The sequence below is a fragment of the Eretmochelys imbricata genome, chromosome 1, assembly GCF_965152235.1.
Source record: "Eretmochelys imbricata isolate rEreImb1 chromosome 1, rEreImb1.hap1, whole genome shotgun sequence".
Taxonomy (NCBI): domain Eukaryota; kingdom Metazoa; phylum Chordata; order Testudines; family Cheloniidae; genus Eretmochelys; species Eretmochelys imbricata.
Genome location: NC_135572.1, coordinates 275,890,307 through 275,911,356, shown reverse-complemented (window position 1 = coordinate 275,911,356; position 21,050 = coordinate 275,890,307). Strand labels below are relative to the sequence as shown.

The window sequence follows — 21,050 nt, the reverse complement described above, 5'->3', positions numbered from 1 at the left end:
AGCATTTTTTAAATTAAATGCTGAGACATGAGCAAACTGGAGAATTTTTTTAGCTATAAAATGTACTTACAAATAGGGATTTTTTTGTACAAAGAGGATTACATTTCTGAAGTGTAGGAAATAACTTATGTGACTGTTTGAAACATAAAAAGTTTGCTTTTTTTTATAATATTCTCCAGCATTGGATTTAATGATAAAAATTCCTTTAAAAATGGAAACCATTTTAGATTAAGAATTTGATTCCATCTGTATCTGATTAATATTATCCACCATGTAAGTGTGTTGTTCATACTTGGCTTAATTTAGATCAGATGAACAGACTTGGGTATATAAAAAGAGACGTATCAAGAGTTCTTGAAAGGTCATTCTGTTTTTTTCTCCCACCCGAAATAATGGATTATTATTTGATGCTAAATTGTAATATAAAATTGCATATGAGAGAAAAGGTGCTTTTGAATTGGCGGTGAAGAAGTGCTGGTATCTTCTTTCCTGTTTAGAGCTGTAATGGGGCTGGAGATTCTAACCACACTTATCTGCTGGGACCACTCTTGGTCCCACCTCTCCCTTTCAGCTGTCCCTTGACTGCCAAAGAAACCCAATAAAATAATTAAATTAAAATCTACTAAAAATCCCATTGTGGGATCCCATTGCCAGTTCTCTGGACCAGATTCCTGTCTTGAGCATGGTTTTGACCAGCATTAGCTCCTTCCAGCTGGCTGAAACGAGGTTAGGGTAGGGGCTGAACTTTGGCATTTCTCCTCCCAGGATTCTGCTCCTTCTTATGGGAAGAACATCTTTCTGTAGCTCCCTCAGCAACAGCAGGTTGCTCACTACACATCCAAGGCATATACCAATACCCTATTAATGGATGCTGTGTGGTGGCTTGTTGATAAAATGCCCTTCTAGTTGTGTTGATTGGCGTTTGGCTGCCTCTTTGCACTATAGATGTCCTTTCCTACACAGAATATACACCCTGGAGTGTTTTATTGCTTGTCTAGCTTTTTGTGTATGCAGAACTTTGTTACACATGTTACACTTCCACAGTGGGATTTTCAAAAGTACCTTAGTGACTGAAGATCACAAGTTCCACGAATTTTCTCATGAAAATTCTACCCCCAATAGTCACATCCCTTGATTTGACCTGTGATATTAAATATTTCTAGTGGACATTTAAGACTTCAGTAATATTTTAATTTTTATGAGGCTGTTTTTCTACTTATTTTACAGTGGACATGAATATTACACAATAATTTGAATGGCTTCAACTTCTCTAATTTAAAAATAATTATGTTAAAAGTTTTTATTTTTAAAACTATATTTTCAGTTGTTTTTCATCTTGAAATAAGAGACTTATTAACAATCCAAATACTAACAACAAAATTTCAGTTAACTAGCATAATAGAGTTGAAGTAGAAATGTTGGACTCATATCCATTTTTGTATAGATTTTAATTTATTTTTATTCTTCTAGGTACAATTTATATATACACCATATGCAGACATTTGATGAGCAAAGGTCAGTCTGCTAAGGTATGGCAAGATAAACTGGAAGGTTTTTTATATTTAGTATTTCTAGTATATTGTACAGCTATTAAAAATACTTTTAGTTTTACAGCAAACAGAATTTTACTGAAAAGAAGGAAATGCTTTTTTATTTTGTCCACATTGGGTAAATCTTATCTGACCGACTCCACTCTTCCTGGCACTAGTAATGCTGACCATCCTGGACAGTGGGGTGAAAGAGTTTGGTATCCAGAGATTCTCATGTAGAAGGGCAGGAGAACATGAATCCCCCAAGCCTTCATGGACCTCTGTGGCATTCAACTGTGAGGATATATCCCCACCATACCAGGCTGCTGGTCTGTGGGATTAGTCAAGCCCCTGTGGAGTGTTGGAGTAAGAGTCATCCAAGCCCCTTGAAGTTGTATTTAGTTCATTTTTAATTTAATAAACTATTTATTTCAAAAGTGAAGCAGACTTTAACTGCACAACATTTTAATGATTTATCACGCCAATCTTTGGCTCCTAATATCTCGACACAAGGTAGTGATTCCAAAGTAGTCAATTATCAAAAAAGGGTGGTACAAGATTCTTAAACTGGCTTTGTGAGGAAGGCAGAGGGTTGAGCCTAGGGTTCTCAAGTCCTTAATTAGATATCCCTGATGGAGCCTCATTCCCACTGGATGTTTTGGGCCAGATCTTCAACTGGTATAGATCATTGTTGCTCCATTGAAGTCAGTTACATTGATTTACACCAGCTGAGAATGTGGCCTTTTGACTTAATTTTGACAAAAAATCTTCTTAAAATATCCATCATATAATACTGCTTACTTGTAAATTTGAATAAAACAGAATGCTTTAGACAGATGTTGTATCCATATGAGACAGATACTACACTGTAACTCTGTCATCACTATAAATGCTTAACTAAAGCAAATAGTAACAATGACTCTTAATGGCAAGCTGTTGTTAACTAAGGTTAGGATAATTTATTATACGTAGTTATAGTTCCACTATTTAAAATAGGATATAAATCAGCAAGCTGAGCCATATTGGGCTGTTTGTTTACATGAATGAAATTATCCTTTTGCTGTTTTTTGTTAGAGCTGTAGTGACACCCTGTGGCTGGGTGTTTTTTAACCATGAACATTTCTTTCATATGACAGGTTTCAGAGTGGTAGCTGTGTTAGTCTGTATCAGCAAAAACAACACGAAGTCCTTGTGGCACCTTAGAGACTAACACATTTATTTGGGCATAAGCTTTCGTGGGCTAAAAGCTACTTCATCAGATGCATGGAATGGAACATACAGTAGGGAGGTATAAATACCCCACAGCATATGAAAAAATAGGAGTTGCCTTACCAAGTGGAGTGTGGGGGTCAGTGCTAACGAGCCAATTCAATTAAGGTGGAATGGGCTATTCTCAACAGTTGACAAGAAGGGGTGGAAATCACTTTTGCAGTGCTAATGAGGCCAGTGTAAACAAGGTGGCCCATTGCAAACAATTGACAAGAAGGTATGAGTATCAGCAGGGGGAAATTAGTTTTTGTAGTGACCCATCCACTCCCAGTCTTTATTCAGGCCCAATTTGATTGTGTCCAGTTTGCAAATTAATTCCAGTTCTGCAGTTTCTCATTGGAGTCTGTTTTTGAAGTTTTTTTGTGGAAGAATTGTCACTTTTAAGTCTGTTATTGAGTGTCCTGGGAGATTGAAGTGTTCTCCTACTGGTTTTTGAATGTAATAATTCCTGATGTCAGATTTGTATCCATTTATTCTTTTGCGTAGAGACTGTCCGGTTTGGCCAGTGTACATGGCAGAGGGGCATTGCTGGCACAAGTGATATATTTGTTAGTCTCTAAGGTGCCACAAGGATGCCTCGTTGTTCTTTCATATGAGTATCTCAGTTGGTATGCCCTGGACTTTATTTTTTTACTTATCTAGATTTGAATTGGATTTCAATTTTCCCCCCACCTGGAGTAAACAGACACTGGACAATCCTGGATCCAATATTTTTTGTTGTTGACATATGGTTATTTCAGTCTTTCATAAAGAGCAAGTGTATCCCTCTCAGTGACTGGAGAGTTTCAAAGGAAATCTTCCATTTGAACATCTTAGCATTGAAACTGGAAGTGACTTTGTATCTTTATTCTGTATGCCAGTGTAGCTCATATTATACGTGTAATGTGCTTCATGATTTCTGGAGGAAATACTGTCAGCAACATTCAGGACATATATTTTCTGTTCAGTAATTTACAGAAGGCCTGAGTTTGTAAACTGACTGCATTTGGAAACGAGAGTGCTCATCATCTCTTAGAGCATCAGGCCCAAAGATAGTAAGAGAGGAAAATGCTGTTCAGTAGGATGAAGTGTTGCGATTCTGTAGAAATCAAGCTAGACCTGGCTTTTAGTAGGGCTAATTATATCAAAAGGTCTTTGCTGTGAAGAGTAGGTTTAGAGAAGGGGATGAATTTCCCCAAACTGAAGGTCTGAACCTCCTGCACCCACTGAAGACAGTGAGAATAGAGTGTGCTCAGCGCCTCATAAGAAGTGCTCAGTGCTTTGCGGAATAAAAGCCTGAAGAGCTTGATCTTGCATTTTTCAAGTGAGTAGGAGTTTTGCAATTGACTTGAATGAGAGCAGGATCAAGCCCTAAATGAGGAAACAGTTCTGTAGTGAACTGGGATTGTTTTGATATCTCAGACCATAAAATGTCAGGTGAAGATGAAGAGAGACGAGGTGGGTGATGTAATATCTTTTATTGGATTAACTTCTGTTGATGAAAGAGACTACATAGAGTTCTTCAGGTCTAGAGATGAAAATGAACACAGTTCTAGGTGGAAAAATTCATAAATGACTGAAAGTAAAATGAATGAAATATTAACTCTCTTTCTGTGATTTCGTGTTCTAATTTGCTCCGTTATTTAAGACCATGTTTTTATGTGCATCTTTGAGCAATAGGAAATGCATGTCAATGCTTAATACTTTTCTCAGCCCTTCTATAAAACACAACTGTTTCAAGTTTATACTGTTAATACATTTTGAGCAGTTCTTTATAGTGTTTTGTTTATAATTGTTTTTTCCCATCACAGGTGCTGGAATACCTATTGTGGGCCAGCATATGTATGGAATCATCAGTCCCACTTTTAGCTGTACACTATTTGACATGGAGAACTACCCTTTACACTGCAGTTTGTTATTGCTATTATGACTGCCAAGCCAGCATCCATGGAGAGGTATTTGTAACAATAAATGGCAAACTGCATATTTATTTAAATATTAAATTTTATTATGATATTTGCTTTTTATCTGCATTCAGAAATGTAGTTAGGCTACTACAATATGTTTTGCTGTATAAATTGAACTAATCAATTCAAATTAAAGCACAGTAGTACATTTTAATATGTACATAAACATTCTAAGTGTTCAGGGCTTGACTGTGGCCAGCCCCTCAGCAGTTGCACTAAAGGAGAGAGAGTAAGGAGTTTCTCTCTCCTTGCATCCGTTGTACAGGAGCTGGCTATTATTTCAGTCTTTATTGTTCTCTGAACACAAGGATGAGGAGGTGGTGTGGCTATTATACTCTCCCTCTCATAGCAAGCAGAGCACAGAACTATAATATCAAGATAGGTAAAACAACTCTTTATCCAATTTTTGTGCTATATAGGTATTTGCTCGTCGTGGTCTGAGTAAAATTGATGAACTAAAGCAGTTGGAAAGCATGAGTTCTTCACCACAAAATTCAGAAACAAAAAAAGTTTTTAGAGAGGCCACTATAAAGGTATAAACATGTCACAATTTATAAAAATTATAGTACATACAGCTGAACAAGCGGAATACATAATACAGTTTTTACTCACATGCTTCTCTTTGAGTCAGATGGCAGTAATGGTTTTCAAGAGAGCGGTATATGAATCCAGAAGAAAGCCCAAAGGATTTTTTCGACCAAAATTAAGGGTTAATCTAAAGGAAGCACAAAATGTAAGTTTAGAATTTTGTGTAAATCTTTTTTTCTTTTTGATCTATTTATTACTTATTTTTAGTAATGATATGACATAGCTTTGCCTAAGACACATCTTTTGTGGGCATACAGCATTATCTGCAAACAGAATGATTTGTTTTCCCTTTCCAGCCTTATAAATAACATATTAACTTTACCATTAAGACTCAGAACCAACTTAAGGGAGTAATAATTATAATAGGCAATATGGTTATATTGGATCATTCAGGGTTTGTTTTCTTTAGTGGCTGTGTGAGTTATTTGTGTAGGATAAATGTTCTTGGCTGTACACTACAAAATAGCCACAACTCTACGGTATTTAAAGATAATATAATTTTTAAAAATATTGTTCAAATTCATCCATGGTGTATGGCCCCTTGACTTTTCCTTACTGTGTTTAACTACATTAAAGATTCCGGACTAGCTTCAACAAATCTTCAGTGGATTTTTGTGTCGCAGTACTCCTCTCAAACCTTGAAAGATATATTTTTCAGAGATTCGTCACTCCCCCTTAGGATTCTGTGACTTTTATAAATGAGTACAAAGTACGAAATAGCCTTTGATGAAAATCATTATTTTCCCCAACTCACATTCTATTGCCAACAATCTTAGTTGCCACAGCCAAGTGTTCCATTGGGAGATGCCTTGTAAATTAGTATAGAGAAACACGTTCTTTCATAATATTAAATATTTTTGCATACTTACTTTCTTTGGACAACTTCCAGACCTACTTTATTAGCTTTAATAGCCGCATTTATCCTTCCTTCCTACCACTCTGTCATGCAGGAGACTAGTGCATTAAACTTATTCTCTGCATGTGGATCTAATGGAAGCTATCTGTGATTTACAGTTCCCAGAGCCAGAGAAGCACTTTACACTCCAGGGGTGATTCACCCCAAGAAAGGCAGATGGTAATTCTGCTTTTTCCCTTGTGGTTTCATCTGGAGTTGGGGCAACTTTAATTTTTGCTAGGGCTACATAGCCGCTCTGCCAAATGGGAAACACTCCAGGAGGCTCGAACCAGCACACTCTCTAGCTACTCTCTCTTGCTGCTCAGTGCTTTCCACTTATTGGGCTGCATTGGCACTACACAGCCCTCATCCAGGTAGGAAGAAGGTTGCAGTCACTTTGCATCATTGCAGCCTCCACTGCTGGAAGGCTTTATGCTGTGGACCCGCATCAGAGTTTTTGGTGCTGTAAACCTGTGGTTAATTTGGTCCTATGGTTTCCATTCTTACTCACTGCAAATATAGCAATACCAAGAGGCATAGGTAAGTGCTACACTACCATCCTCTGGGTGAGATGCGAGACAAGAGGTCTTTTCTGTCTCGGTTGAGAGGCCATCAAGGCAGAAGTTAGACGTCTCCGTGCATAACTCCCATTTCTGTCTCATCATTTATTCTGTCAATTGCAAATATACAGAGCTGTGTGAATTGTTGGTGAGCTTTATTTACATGCACAATCATTATCTAACTTATTTATTCATAAAGTGCTTTTGGGCTAGCCTGAGAATGAAAGCACTATATTTGATAAACCGCAGTCATATTCAAAATCAGAAGAGTATAATTTTTGCTGGAAAATAATATGCTATTAAATATTAGTATCATTTGTATATACTATGTTATTGCTTCTTTACTAATAGAAAAAAGTCTGAGTATTGGGAAAAACAGGTATATAAATAAGTTCCATCAGAAATAACATTATGAATTCATGGGATTCCTCAGCTGATATTGTTTATAGTTAAGGCAGCGATTATGTCACGGAGGTCAAAGGAAGTCATGGATTGCGTGACTTCCTTTGACCTCTGTGACATTTTCTGCCTGGGGCTGGAGCTCCCAGCCCCCACTCTGGTCAGGGGAGCCTGCAGCTGCCCAGCCCAGTGGAGTGGCGGGGGGACCCCCACAGCTTCCCAGCTGTGGCAGGCAGTGGGGAACCCCAGAAGCTGCCCAGCTGTGGCAGGTGGGGGGACCTCCCCACAGCTGCCCAGCTGTAGTGGGTGGCAGGGGACATCCTCCCCACGCAGCTGTCCAGACACGGTGGGAGGCAGGGGTCTTCCCGAAGCTGCCCAGCCGCGGCAGGCGGCGGGAGGACCCTGCAGCTATCCAGCCGCAGTGATGGCCCCCCATAGCTCCCAGCCATCTTGTGGGGAAGGAGACCCCACAGGAGTCATCCCCTGTGAGTAGGGGGACCCCAGAGCTCCCACTCCCCACAGCAGTGGGGGACCCGGGAGCCCCAGCAAGAGTGGGTGCTGAACCCACCTCCCCATTTTGTCAGGGATATTTTTAGTGAAAGTCAGAGACAGGTCACGGGCTTCCGTGAATTTTATTGCCAGTGACCTTTCCATGACTTTTTTTCTAAAAGTATCTGTGACAAAAACTTAGCCTTACTGTAGTTAATAGTAAAGCTATAACATCATCATCCTGACACATTTCAGATGTGACCTGATTGCTCTGATCAAACTTTAAGTGATCTGTATGATACATTGGTATAAAAGAGTACCAAGGGCTTCAATATCAGGTCATATGTGATTTCAGTCATGTATACTTTCATATTAAATTGCTGAGTATATAGCACATTCCAGTTGATCCAAACCTCACTTATCTGAAACCTCAGGAGGGTGTGGTTTGCATATGTAAAGACTACCAGATTTCTCAAGGATTTGGCTCAGTAAAACTTAGCTGTTTTTGGGTGATGTCCTTCAGCAGGACTTGGGGAAGCAGGTGTACAATTCTAATGGGGGTGTTGCTTCTGCAGGCTTTGAAGTCTGTGGTCAGGGTCAGGAGATAATTCAGTTTACAATGTAATTCCTAAAGATTTCACATAACTCTGTATCAGTTTCGGACTTTACTTAATGCCTGGTTTTAAAAGTGACTGATTGTTAGGAATCAATTTCTTAATAATTCTTTTAAAATGTGACGTTTTTGTCCACTACTTGCCATGCCTGTTTTCTTGGCCTTAGCAAACAGAAGTATTGAATTTTCATGTTGTTTGTTTTTACATGCTTTTATAGTTTGATTATTTGTTCAGGGTTGTGAACCTTAAATGCGATACCATTTTCAGAAATATTTCTGCACATTTTGTAGATTTACTAATGTTCAAATAAATGGAGAAAAATCTATAGGACTATATTTGCCTGCATTGGTTCACTTTTAAAGCAATTTTTTTGACATTTTAATAATATAAAACATGTGTAGTCCAGTACTCATAGTATGATAAGAAGACAGAGAGCTTGTCTGTATGAACACTTCACTCATGGCAAACCGGGGCGTAAATCTACCCTGCATTAGTGTGCCGTGCACTCTGTCAGTATGGACCCTACTGCCATGAACTAAAAGTTTTCTAGTGCCCTTTGATTTATCCAGCTTTGAAACAGCCATAGATCAAAATGCACTAGGGAACTGTTAGTGTGCAGCAGCAGCGTCCACCTGGACACTTAAGTGCACGGCAGGCTTGTGCGAGTAGTTTTATACCTCAGCTTGCAGCAAATGAAACATTTGTGTAGCAAAGCCACAATGTAGGGATATTTAGACTGGAATGCCTGATAAGAGTTTGATCCTGCAAGGTGCTGAGTGGTCTGGTCCTGATCCAGCAAAATATATAAGCGCACGCTTAACTTTTAGTATGTGTGTAGTTCCATGTACTTTTAGCTCTTAATTTAACTTGGAAAATGAAAATAGACTGGCTCATTTTACAATAGTTTTTAATAATTTTCATTTTTTCCTTCACCCCTACAATGCTGTAATATTTGGATTGCAAACACCACAGGGAACTGTTTACAGCTAAAACAGTATTGCTATCGCTGCTGTGTATAGTTACCCTCCCAACCTCAGGCATTTATTTAAATAAAATCTGTGTTTTGTGCATAAACTGTCAACGACTATACGTGGGGGCAGGGTTCTGTTGCATATAGTCAGTTGCAGGTTTGGGACTGTAATTATTTCCTCAATGCTGTGGAAAGAACCATTGGGGATATAATAATTTAGCAACAAATGTTAGGTTTTTAAATCCAATGTAGTGTACTTGGGAAATTTTAAACCTGCATGTATAATTATAAGGAATTGTTTAAAAATATTTCTTGTCTTTGGTTTGGAATGAGGTTGCCAGTAAAACGTGGATTTACCCTCCGCCCTGTAGAAATGGTTGCTCTTTCTTTTCAAAAGATAAGTAGCTACCTCTAAAGAGATAGCCTGTTTGAAAAGATGGGTGTATAATTTATGTTACAATAAAAATACAATCCATCAGCATATAAATTGCTGAAATGCTGCCAGATACGGCACAAATTATTCCCTTTTTATTGGGTATACATCTTAGCTTTGCTTGCATTAAAGTGCCTAATTTGAAAATTAAAATAAAGGATGTGGCTCCACCAATGCAGGAAGGAAATTCCCTAACATTATAATGTTTAGATGGTCCTGGAAACCTTACTGAAGGCTTTTTATTTGATAAAATGTCAAATAAATTGTTATAACTGGAGTGATGATGAGATGGAGCAGGTGACCATTAAATACTGGGTCTCCACTTCATTGCTCCATACCTGATAATGATTTTGACAAGGAAAAAACAGTCATGTAAACAAAGCATCATGAAATCAGTTTTTTTTATTTTATTTTATTTTATTTTATTTTATAGATTTCTCATTACTTAGCAGCCAAACATAGTGCATATGGTTTTGTGTGTATTGTCTTATGTTTTACATTATGTTGATTGGAAAATGTACAGCCCAAAGAAGCAACCTAATGGACTGTAGCTTTAGTCCTGTGGGGTGCTGATCACTGTCAATATTCACTGACTTCCTGTGAAGCGCTGAGAGTCCTCAGCTCCCAGTGATCAAGCCCATGTGATTACAGGACACGATCTGGATAGCTTTGAATTACATAGGCTTAATACGTTTTTTCCTTTCATAATTTTCATTGTTTTGTTTTGTTTTGTAACTAGAATAGTGTGCAGCAGTGTATGTAGTTATTGTGAAATTCATGCCTTCCTAAGGTACGTTACAAACTTGGCCTGATACTTTGCTATACCTCTGGATCATAGAATTCACAACCACGATGTATACTGCAGTTATTTCTTGTACTTGAATTCACTTTTTCACAGAGAGCTGTTTTGAAAAAACAGCTTAATTGTAATGCATTTGAAATATGACAAAACCTTACAAAGATTTATCTCTTGTTTAGTTGCCATGGCCTCGCACTGTTACAGAACGGCTGCTGACAGAGATGTTTGATGGCACTGCAGCCCATTTCCTTGCCATCCTAGAAGCTCTCTCTGATAGTAATCGACAAGTGTTGCGCCCTGCCCCACCTGTTCCTGAGGAAACTGAGATTCGTGATGTGGTTTCAGAGCTCTTTTTTGCAGGCATGGATATCCTGGCAGGTAATGGCATAAAAATGAAAATACACTGGTAAAGAACCTCAGTGTTTCTTACTCCCATAAAAGAAAAATCTCACCTGCAGAAGTATGTGTTTCAATTATAATCATAGCACTGATCAAATCAAACTTACTTTTTTTTTAAATTATACCTTCCCAAAATTTGATATAATTAAGTTAAAACCTTTGGCCAGATTCAGCTCTCAGTTTTACCAGTGTATATCTGGAATAACTCCTTGTGCTTCACAGAAAGTCTGCACCTTTTCTGAATAGCTCAGCATGGAAGGGGTCTTTGTGATGACCCAGGGTAGGACCCACTTGATATATGCTTATCTGTATCCAGTCATTCCAGCATAGAGGATGTGGAGAGCGACTGTGGTTGCTATTTTAGCCTGTGGGCTAGAATGCTAGTTTCCAATGGGCTACGATGCAGTCCTATAGCCAGCTTGTAGGTTGTGATGGTGCATTCCATCATTTGACATCCACTTCATTCCCTGAACAAAGTACATTTAGTCAAGCTTTGTGTGGGGAGGAGTGAATTTCATACTGAAAGAATGTTTTATTGCTGGTAAAACCATTTAAATAGCTGCTTTTTTAAAAAAAAACATGCACAAATCAACTAATCATGTAATTAAAACAGTGGCGGGCAAACTTTTTGGCCTGAGGGCCACATCAGGTTTCTGAAATTGTATGGAGGGATGCTTAGGGGAGACTGTGCCTCCCCAGACAGCCAGGCATGGCCCGGCCCCCACCCCCTATCCAACCCCTCCTGCTTCTCGCCCCCTGACAGCACCCCCGGGACTCCTGCCCCATCCAACCCCGCTGTTCCCTGCTGGACCTCCGGGGACCTCTGCCCCATCCACCCCCTGCTCTCTGTCCCCTGACCTCCCCCCCTTCCTGACTGCCCCCTGAGGACTCCTGCCCCCATTCAACGACCCTGTTCCTGCCCTCTGGATGCCCTGACCCCTATCCAACCCCCCCGCTCCCTGCCTCCTTACCGTGCTGCCTGGATCACTGGTGGCTGGTGGCGTGGCTGCACCAGGACAGGTAGCCACGCTGCGCAGCACAGAGCACCAGGTCAGGCTGGGCTCTGTAGCTGCGCTGCCCCAGGAGCTCACTGCTCCGCCGCCCAGAGCATTGCACCGGCAGAGCAGTGAGCTGAGGCTGCGGTGGAGAGGGAACAGCGGGGGAGGGGCCAGGGGCTAGCCTCCCAGGCCAGAAGCTCAGGGGCTGGGTAGGACGGTCCTGCGGGCCGTAGTTTGCCCACCTCTGAATTAAAATCCCAGCTGATGGCTGCACATTTCTCTTGGGATGTGCTGACAAGTCTCTTTTGTGCAAACTTCATGTGGCAGTAGGTCTTTGCAGCCAAATGCTTAGTTGATTATTATTATGTGAATGCCTAGAATGCTTCAAATTATAAACCAAAGATCTCTATTTCTTTGATTTGCCCTGGCACTGCTTAAAACATTTTTAATCTCATGTGTTTGGGTATATAGGTCAGGTCATTTTCTGTCCTAAGTCAAACCCACATATCCCCACTACCTTTAACTTCAGTTGCATAAGTGTAATTTCAGAGTGACTCTATCTAATCCAGTTTATTTACCACATAAAATAGTTGCTCAAAAGGACACTTGAGGGGTCACAGTTTGCACTGATTTTCACCCCATGCCTCTACATTTAAGTCAGTAGCGTTCTATGGAGGTGTAAATAAGGACAGAATTAGAACCATGGAGTGGAAGATGTTTTGGTAATAAAATAACATGTATAAAGTAAATACACTTAATAATTGTATTTTACTTCCAAGATCATTATGACTAGAGCTGGTCAGAAGTTTTCTAACAAAGCATTTTTCTGTCAGAAAATGCTGATAATCAAATTAAAAATATCTTGTGGGAATGTGTTGGCTTTATTGAATCTTCCAACAGAAACCAGGCAGGCTTCCTGACAGCTTGTCTGCTGGTATTGTGGGCTGCCACACAACTGGGATCCCTGTAGCTCTGGAAGCCCCGGTTTGAGCCAGGCTTGTTTGGGCTTCCTACCTTCTGGGTAGTTAAATCCTAGTGAGGAAAGTAAATAGGAGCATAAACTCTGCCAAGTGAAGTGTAAAAATATAATTAGGAAGGCCAAAAAAGAATGTGAAGAACAGCTAGCCAAGGACTCAAAAAGTAATTGCAAATTTTTTTTAAGTGCATCAGAAGCTAAACAATGGTGAGGCCACTGGACAATCAAGATACTAACGGAGCACTCAAGAACGATAAAGACATTGCGGAGAAATGAATTCTTTGCAACAGTCTTCATGGCTGAGGATGTGAGGGAGATTCCCCAGCCTGAGCCATTCTTTTTAGGTGACAAATCTGAGGAACTGTCCCAGATTGAGGTGTCCTTAGAGCAGGTTTTGGAACAAACTGATAAACTAAACAGTAATAAGTCACCAGGACCAGATGGTATTCACCCAAGAGTTCTGAAGGAACTCAAATGTGAAATTGCAGAACAACTAACTGTGGTTTGTAACCTATCATTTAAATCATCTTCTGTACCAAATGACTGGAGGATAGCTAATGTGATGCCAATTTTTAAAAAGGGCTCCAGAGGTGATCCAGGCAATTACAGACCAGTGAGCCTGACTTCAGTACCAGGCAAACTGGTTGAAACTATAGTAAAGAACAGAATTGTCAGACACATAGATGAACACAATTTGTTGGGGAAGAGTCAACATGATTTTTGTAAAGGGAAATCATGCCTCACCAATCTACTAGAATTCTTTGAGGGGGTTAACAAGCATGTGGAGAAGGGGGATCCAGTGGATATAGTGTATTTAGATTTTCAGAAAGCCTTTGACAAGTTCACTCATCAAAGGCTCTTAAGCAAAGTAAGCTGTCACGGGATAAGAGGGAAGGTCCTCTCATGGGTTGGTAACTGGTTTAAAGATAGGAAACAAGGATAGGAATAAATGGTCAGTTTTCAGAATGGAGAGAGGTAAATAGTGGTGTCCCACAAGGGTTTGTACTGGGACCGGTACTATTCAACGTATTCATAAAGGATCTGGAAAAAGGGGTAAACAGTGAGGTGGCAATATTTGCAGATGATATAAAACTACTCAAGATAGTTAAGTCCCAAGCAGACTGCAAAGAGCTACAAAAGGATCTCTCAAAACTGGGTGATTAGGCAACAAAATGGTAGGTGAAATTCAATGTTGATTAAATGCAAAGTAATGCACATTGGAAAACATAATCCTAACTATATCTATGAAATGATGGGGTCTAAATTAGCTGTTACCACTCGAGAGAGATCTTGGAGTCGAGGATAGTTCTCTGAAAACATCCACTCAATGTGCAGAATGTTGGGAATCATTAGGAAAGGGATAGATAATAAGACAGAAAATATCATATTGCCTCAATATAAATCCATGGTATGCCCACATCTTGAATACTGCTTTCAGATGTGGTTGCCCCATCTTAAAAAAGATATCTTGGAAAAGGTTCTGAAAAGGACAACAAAAACGATTAGGGGTATGGAATGGCTTCCGTATGAGGAGAGATTAATAAGACTGGAACTTTTCAGCTTGGAAAAGAGACGACTTAGGGGGGATATGATAGAGGTCTATAAAATCATGACTGGTGTGAAGAAAGTAAATAAGGAAGCATTATTTAATGTGTCTCATAACATAAGAACTAGGGGTCACCAAATGAAATTAATAGACAGCAGGTTTAAAACAAAGAAAAGGAAATATTTCTTCACACAACGCAGTCAAGCTGTGGAACTCTTTGCCAGAGGATGTTGTGAAGGCCAAGACTATAACAGGGTTCAAAATAGAACTATATAAATTCATGGAGGATAGGTTCATCAATGGCTATTAGCCAGGATGGCAGGGATGGTGTCCCTAGCCTCTGTCTGACAGAAGCTGGGGATGGGCGACGGGATGGATCACTTGATGATTGCCTGTTCTGTTCATTCTCTCTGGGGCACCTGGTATTGGCCACTGTCGGAAGACAGGATACTGGGCTAGATGGAACTTTGGGCTGACACAGTATGGCTGTTTTTAAATTCTTATGTTCTTATATAGTCCAGAATATGGGTTGCCTGAGCTCTGGGCAGCTTGTGGAGACTCATTAATTTTGTTGAGGAAAAAGTCAAAACAGAATGTCTTTTTTGATTTTTTCAAAACAAAAATTTTGGACTCCCTTTGTTCCATGTGAATTTTGAAATTGCGAGTTTTCATTATGATGATATTTTTTTAATTTCAAAATTTCCTGTACAACAGGAATTCTGGTTTCTGATTATGACTAAATAAAATATAACATCAAATAAATTCTATTATTATCTGATGGGTTACTTTTGTTTTAGGAGGTGGCAGCTTTGCTAGTACACAAGAAAGTTATTGTACTGAGTCTTCTGGTGTAATAAATGCGTCGTCGACACTTCTGCAGCTGATATTAACAGGTATATTAGTTTGGGTTTTCAAAGCATTTTGAACCCAGTCATGCAAACTTTCAGCACGCCGAACTCCAGTGATAGTTCTATGCCTACAAAGTTTGCAAGATCCTACCTTCTGTTAGTATTCAGACAATCAGAACTAATCATTAAATATTGTTTCAATTTTAATTACAAAGCTATTACAAGCTTTACTGAAATAGCAAGTTGTAAACATACAGGCATTATAATAAAATGCTACTACTTTGAACATAGATAGCACAGTTGATCCAGAGATCTTCAAGTGCTTTACAAATATCAAAGGCCAGTTTCTGATGTTATAATTGTGAGATGTGCTTAGGGAGGAGAGAGGGGTGGACGTGGCTGAGCAGAGAGTCCTTGAGTTATCATATCTGTGTAGAACAGAACGATGTGGCCTTGGAGCAGTCCTTAGTATTCTTCAAAAAGATACCTGCTGCCAAACATTAAACCTCTTCCCAGCACCTTCAACCAAAGGAATACCCTTTGGAGTTCACTCACTAGAACGCTGTCTTGGGACTGTGGAACACTGCTGAATGTTCCTACCTGGGGCCCTTGCCTATGGCAGAAAGGAGCTTGAGACTCCCTATTCTGCCCTGCTCTTATATGGATTCACTTGAGAGGGTAGGGAGAAGAGGCTCTCCAGTATGTATATGTATATTTGCAGATCTAGCAATGAGAACTATTTAGCCATTTCTGCACAAGTTTTTCACATTCTTAAAAGTAATAATTGGAAGGAGGGGCATATGTGGGGACTATGGTTGCAACCATTTTGAGGTTATTTCTGGAGGCAGATAGAATTAGGTCCATGACTTCATCAAAAAGACTCATTAATTTCAACAGCAACGTGGACTTTTGGAATGTAACATGACAATGCAGGTATGGCAGTCCAGTCTTATAAACACTGAAAAATATCCAGCAATATAATACAAAAAGTCTATTTTGTGGAGTTTTTGAGAAACCCACAAGGTTGTTCAATGTCTGCAGAATTCTTGGGTGGAATCTTAGTTATGTATTATGCAGTTATGTATTATGCAGATGCTAAAAATAGCTTTAATTTTACTGAATGTTATATTTTTTAAAAGAATTATATTTTTATTTGCCATTGTTGTAGGGAAAAATGGTGTTTCTGGAGAAGCTGCTATGAAGTTTATAAAGTTAGCTTTCAGCTATGAAGAGTGGGATGTATTCGATTCTACTGTTGGACTGATTGCTAATTTTCTTCAGGTAATCCAAATTTACTATATGGTGTATATGAGGGTATTAAAATGTACTTAGGTTCATAAATTATTAAAGCAAATTTCCATTACCTATTTCTGTTTAAACTGTTAGAATCAAGATGATCCAGTATGGAAGAAAGCAGAAATGGAACTCAGGCTTATTATTGCGATGCAGCCTCTCGTGTCTACAAGAAGATCTAAACATGGCCTCTCTCTCCAGGAACATAGTTTCAAGGAAGCCACAGTATCTCGCAGTTCTGGAAGAAGAACAATTGCACTTCAAGGTGTGTTGTAGATCATTACAGCTATGGAGTTGAAATAATCACATTTCAGATATAATTTTTTGTAGCAAGAAGCTTTGTTATTTGTTATGGAGAAGTTCTTTAAAATACAGTATACAATTTTCTGCCACTGTAACTAACAGTTAAGAAATTATGACCTACTGAACTGTGCCTTATTTACTTTCACTTGTCAAAACATGACTTAATGACATTTCCAATAAACGGGGGAGATGCTAACTGATATTTTCAGACAGGGGGTTCCCAGGGAAAAAATGAGCCTGGGATGGAAGAGGCTTGTCTGACTTTATTTTGCACTTTCTTATTGTTCATACATCTGAGATTTCTTTTAATTTAAACAAGAAGAACTTGTTAAAGTGTGCTGCCAGTTAAACCTGTATTCTGTCATCCACAAAATTACACGCATCTTGAAAACGTTTCCCTGTACCAGAAAAGAAATATGCCTTCTTCACAGAAGTGGGGAATGTGTAAGATGGGGAACGTGCTTCTCCTTCATATTGACTATTTCCTGAACCATATTGCAGCTGGTGCAGGTTGGAGCAGCTGCATTGAAAACATCATGTTTTTATTAAATTTGTATGAGGAAATAATATCTTGATTTTACTTTTTCCTCCTTTATCAATCGTGACTGTAGAAGGATCCCTAAAGCCTGGAGACCCTTCTGATGATCTTGTCACTTTGGCAACCACACTGTTTTCCTGCGTATGTACATCTAAGCAGGTATAAAAGAATTAAGCACATTTCTGCTGTATGCAGTACTTGCTATTGTATCTGTCAAATGACTAGGACTTGGGCAGTCATGCCTAGTGATTGGAGCAGGAGTCAGGCCCAATGATCATGCCTAGCAGTTAGAACAGGAGTTGGGGTAGCCAGGAATCAGAACCCAGGGTCAGAGCTGGAGTCAAAGGCCAGGTGCCAGAGCCAAGGGTCAGAGCCGAAGTCAGAGGTCAGGAATCAGAGTCAAGGATCAGAATTGGGTTACCTGGAGAGAACAAAGGCAGGAGCAGAAGCTAATAGAGGTGTTAGGAAGTGCTTTGAGCATCCTCTGAACTGCTGCAGGGCCTCAGAGACTCCTCCAACCAATCAGTTGGCGCAGCCAATCAGGCAGCCTACTGCAGCTCAGCTGCACTCATTAGGTTGCCTGGAGACTGGCTCTGCAGCAGGCTCTAATTCCTGACAGTACCATTATATGTAATTCAAGGTCAGAGGAAGTTATGCATGGTTGACAAGCTTTACAAATTACAACAAAAATGAAATTAATTAATGCATAAGAAATGTGATTGATTGTGATTTACTTTGTTTTAATTTACTTTTTATCATGATTGGTCCTATGTAATTAAACTAGTTTTATAAAATTATTAAAGCCATTTTCAAAAATTACCGGGCACTCTGCAGCTTTCTAATAATCAAGGAAGGAGACCAAATTCCTTTTTGCTGTGTTGCACTCAGGGAAGCAAGTGTGTCAAATATGGTGGAACGTATCTAGAGAATTAGGGGGTATAGGCTAAAGCTCCAGTTAGCACAACTTGTCAGCTGCTTACATGACCACTCTGTAGTGTGGATGCAGGTTAAAACCACTTGAGTACTGCTAGTTCTTCACTACCTTCCCACAATTCCTCCTATGTGCCCAGAAAGGACAGACAAGTTCTCCTACAATTCACTGGGAAAGAAATCTTAGATTGGTTGAGCTTACTGCAGTGCAAAGACTCCTGGGGTACAACCCCAGAAGTGTTGGTATCGCACACAAGTGAGTGCAACACCACCATTGCCGTTCAAGTGTTATTTCTCAGTATGGCTGCTCTCATTCAACATAAGCTAACTCAAGAGAAGTAACTCCAGTGAAGATAACTTTAGTTAACACTGCAGTGAAGACATACCCATGTTTTATTTATATGCTAACACGTTTTTAAACAGCAGTTTTTAACACCTTTACAAATATGGGTATAACCAGATAAAATGTATTTCAAGGTGTTAAAATGCATCTTTACTAGGAAATAATATGCTTTTAAACAACTCTTAATTAAGATGTTTGCTGGCATATTTTCCTAGTCTTCATAAGGCCATAATGATAGCCCATAATGTTTGTGGCAAACTGGGAGCTTATACTGCAGAAATTCTAAGCAGAAAGAAGAAAAGACACTTTCAACTTAAAAATCACACTTACATTTTTTTACTTACTATCGCTCAAGAAACTCCTAAGGTTAATATAACTAGTAACCCATATTATTTTTCATATTTTTCCAGTTTGTTTACTTGTTGCAGCACTTTGCATATGGTCAATTTTGCTGTCTCCCTGTGTAGTTAGTTACTCTACCCTTTTCTTTGTGTGAATCTTTCACATAGCAACAAGAGAAAATAAATTATTAAAAAATTATTATACCCCCCTCCCAAATTGGCAGGTCGGGGCAGAGGACAGATATTATACCTGAAACTACTTTTAACTCTTCTTTAAAAAAATATCGGCTAGATTTCATGTTGATGGCATCCCATATAAGAACACTACATGTGGCAAAGTATAAATTGGCTTATTTTCTGTACGAAAAACTAATTTGTCTGTACCCATTTATGCATCTATTGTAACATCTTTTTTTTTTCCAGACTCTCCAACCAGATAAAGAAATACTTGTTGATATAGTAATGTTTCTGTGGCAGAAGTGCAAAGTAGGAGTTCAGCGGATCCAAATGAGTGGAAGTGCCTACTTAAAATATATCTACAAATTCAAAGCTTACAAAGTACTCCTTTTTTCTTATTCTATTTCCATTCGCATGAATGCATTTTATGATGGCTAACCCAAGTTAAAATTTAGGTCTCAAATCGCAGAAGTATATTTTCCTTTTGATAAAGACCTAACTCCCATTAGTTACAAATGAGAGTTGTGTTCTTTCTGTGAGGGATATAATTCCAAACTGTTACTTATGCATTGTAAAGTATAAAAAAATGCATTAATTTTAATGACAGTATTTCTCATTTCTACACTATTTTCTTCACATGTATACACATATTCTTAGTAATGTCATTAGTGATATGAGAACAACCCTCCTTCACTCCCACCTCAAAGCGCCTTAAAAAAAAAAAGTGAGCGAGACAAGGCAGACAACAGATCTCTGTTCCATTTCTCTGTGAAGTCCAGTCTGTTATAGGGGGATAGTCAGACAAAATGAAAATAACAGATTGTTCAAGGTGGTTGTGTACACAGTGTTAGGGGAATCACTTCCCACACAAAAGTTCTTGTTCTTATTGAAAGGAAAAGTCATATGGTTCAAGGAAATCTCCCAAATACTGTGGGGTGAGGTTTTGTGGTGTGCCTCTGCACAAAAAAACCCATGTCTACACTTCCAAAAAAACCCCAAAACCCCAGCCTCGCAGCAATGAGTCTCTGAGCCTGGGTTAGCTGACTCGGGCTTGCACTATGGGGCTGAAAATAGTATGTAGATGTTTCTGCTTGGGCTGGAGCCTGCATTCTAAGACAAACCCATCTTGCTGAGTTCCCGAACCCTGGCTCCAGCCTGAGCAGGAATGTCTACACTGCTATTTTTAGCCCCATAGCACAAGCCCGAGTCAGTTGACCCAGACTGTGAAACTTGCAGCTGTGGGTTTATTGATTTTTTGCAGAGTAGATGTACCCTCTGGGTGCAGCAGAAAACTTGGAGTTCAGGGGAAAGAGTTCTTGGAAAGGTGGGAGGGCAGAGAGGCTTTGAGCCAGCTTGATCTTGGGGTGCTCCAAAGTCTGAAGAGACCCCTGCTGTAATTAAACACAGACTCCTGGAGGCCTGTAGGTGTTATGACAGCCTCCCGGGGCTGACCTGTGGACAGCAACACTGCCAAGAATATCTCTAGCCCTGTGACCCTGCCCCAGGCACCCTTCCCTCCCCAAGTACATGAGGGCTTGAGAGGGGTTCTTTGGACGGCAGCTTTATGGCTGTCGTTTTCTGTCCTTGGGCCAGGAGTATTGGGGTTTTTAGAATCCCTTTATGCTGCTCCATCCCTTTTACCTAGCATAAAGGAACTGGAGTGGGGTTAAGGATCTCATCCTATCTAAGGATCACTGTAGGTCACAAACGACATTGGATCACATCCCCCCTGGCTTCCATGCCTAAAAGGTGAAAAACAGTGTTTTCCTTACAATGACTGCTTCCAAATTCTATGCATCTGATGAAATCTGCTATGGCATTTGGCATCCCGTCAGACCAGCATATAGTACAATAGGTATCCCATGCA

At 39.5% G+C, this 21,050-nt stretch overlaps 1 protein-coding gene across 1 annotated transcript in view; it reads left to right on the top strand.

Annotated features, from left to right (window-relative positions):
- The window catches only part of CFAP54 (cilia and flagella associated protein 54), a 192,905-nt gene that overhangs the window by 13,123 nt on the left and 158,732 nt on the right, over positions 1-21,050 (top strand). The window contains exons 5-14 of the mRNA XM_077807684.1: positions 1,471-1,529; positions 4,589-4,732; positions 5,164-5,277; positions 5,376-5,477; positions 10,671-10,869; positions 15,208-15,303; positions 16,427-16,539; positions 16,645-16,816; positions 17,466-17,551; positions 19,430-19,564. Of these exons, the coding sequence (XP_077663810.1) occupies positions 1,471-1,529; positions 4,589-4,732; positions 5,164-5,277; positions 5,376-5,477; positions 10,671-10,869; positions 15,208-15,303; positions 16,427-16,539; positions 16,645-16,816; positions 17,466-17,551; positions 19,430-19,564 (1,220 nt within the window). The remainder of the gene's footprint in view (positions 1-1,470; positions 1,530-4,588; positions 4,733-5,163; positions 5,278-5,375; positions 5,478-10,670; positions 10,870-15,207; positions 15,304-16,426; positions 16,540-16,644; positions 16,817-17,465; positions 17,552-19,429; positions 19,565-21,050) is intronic.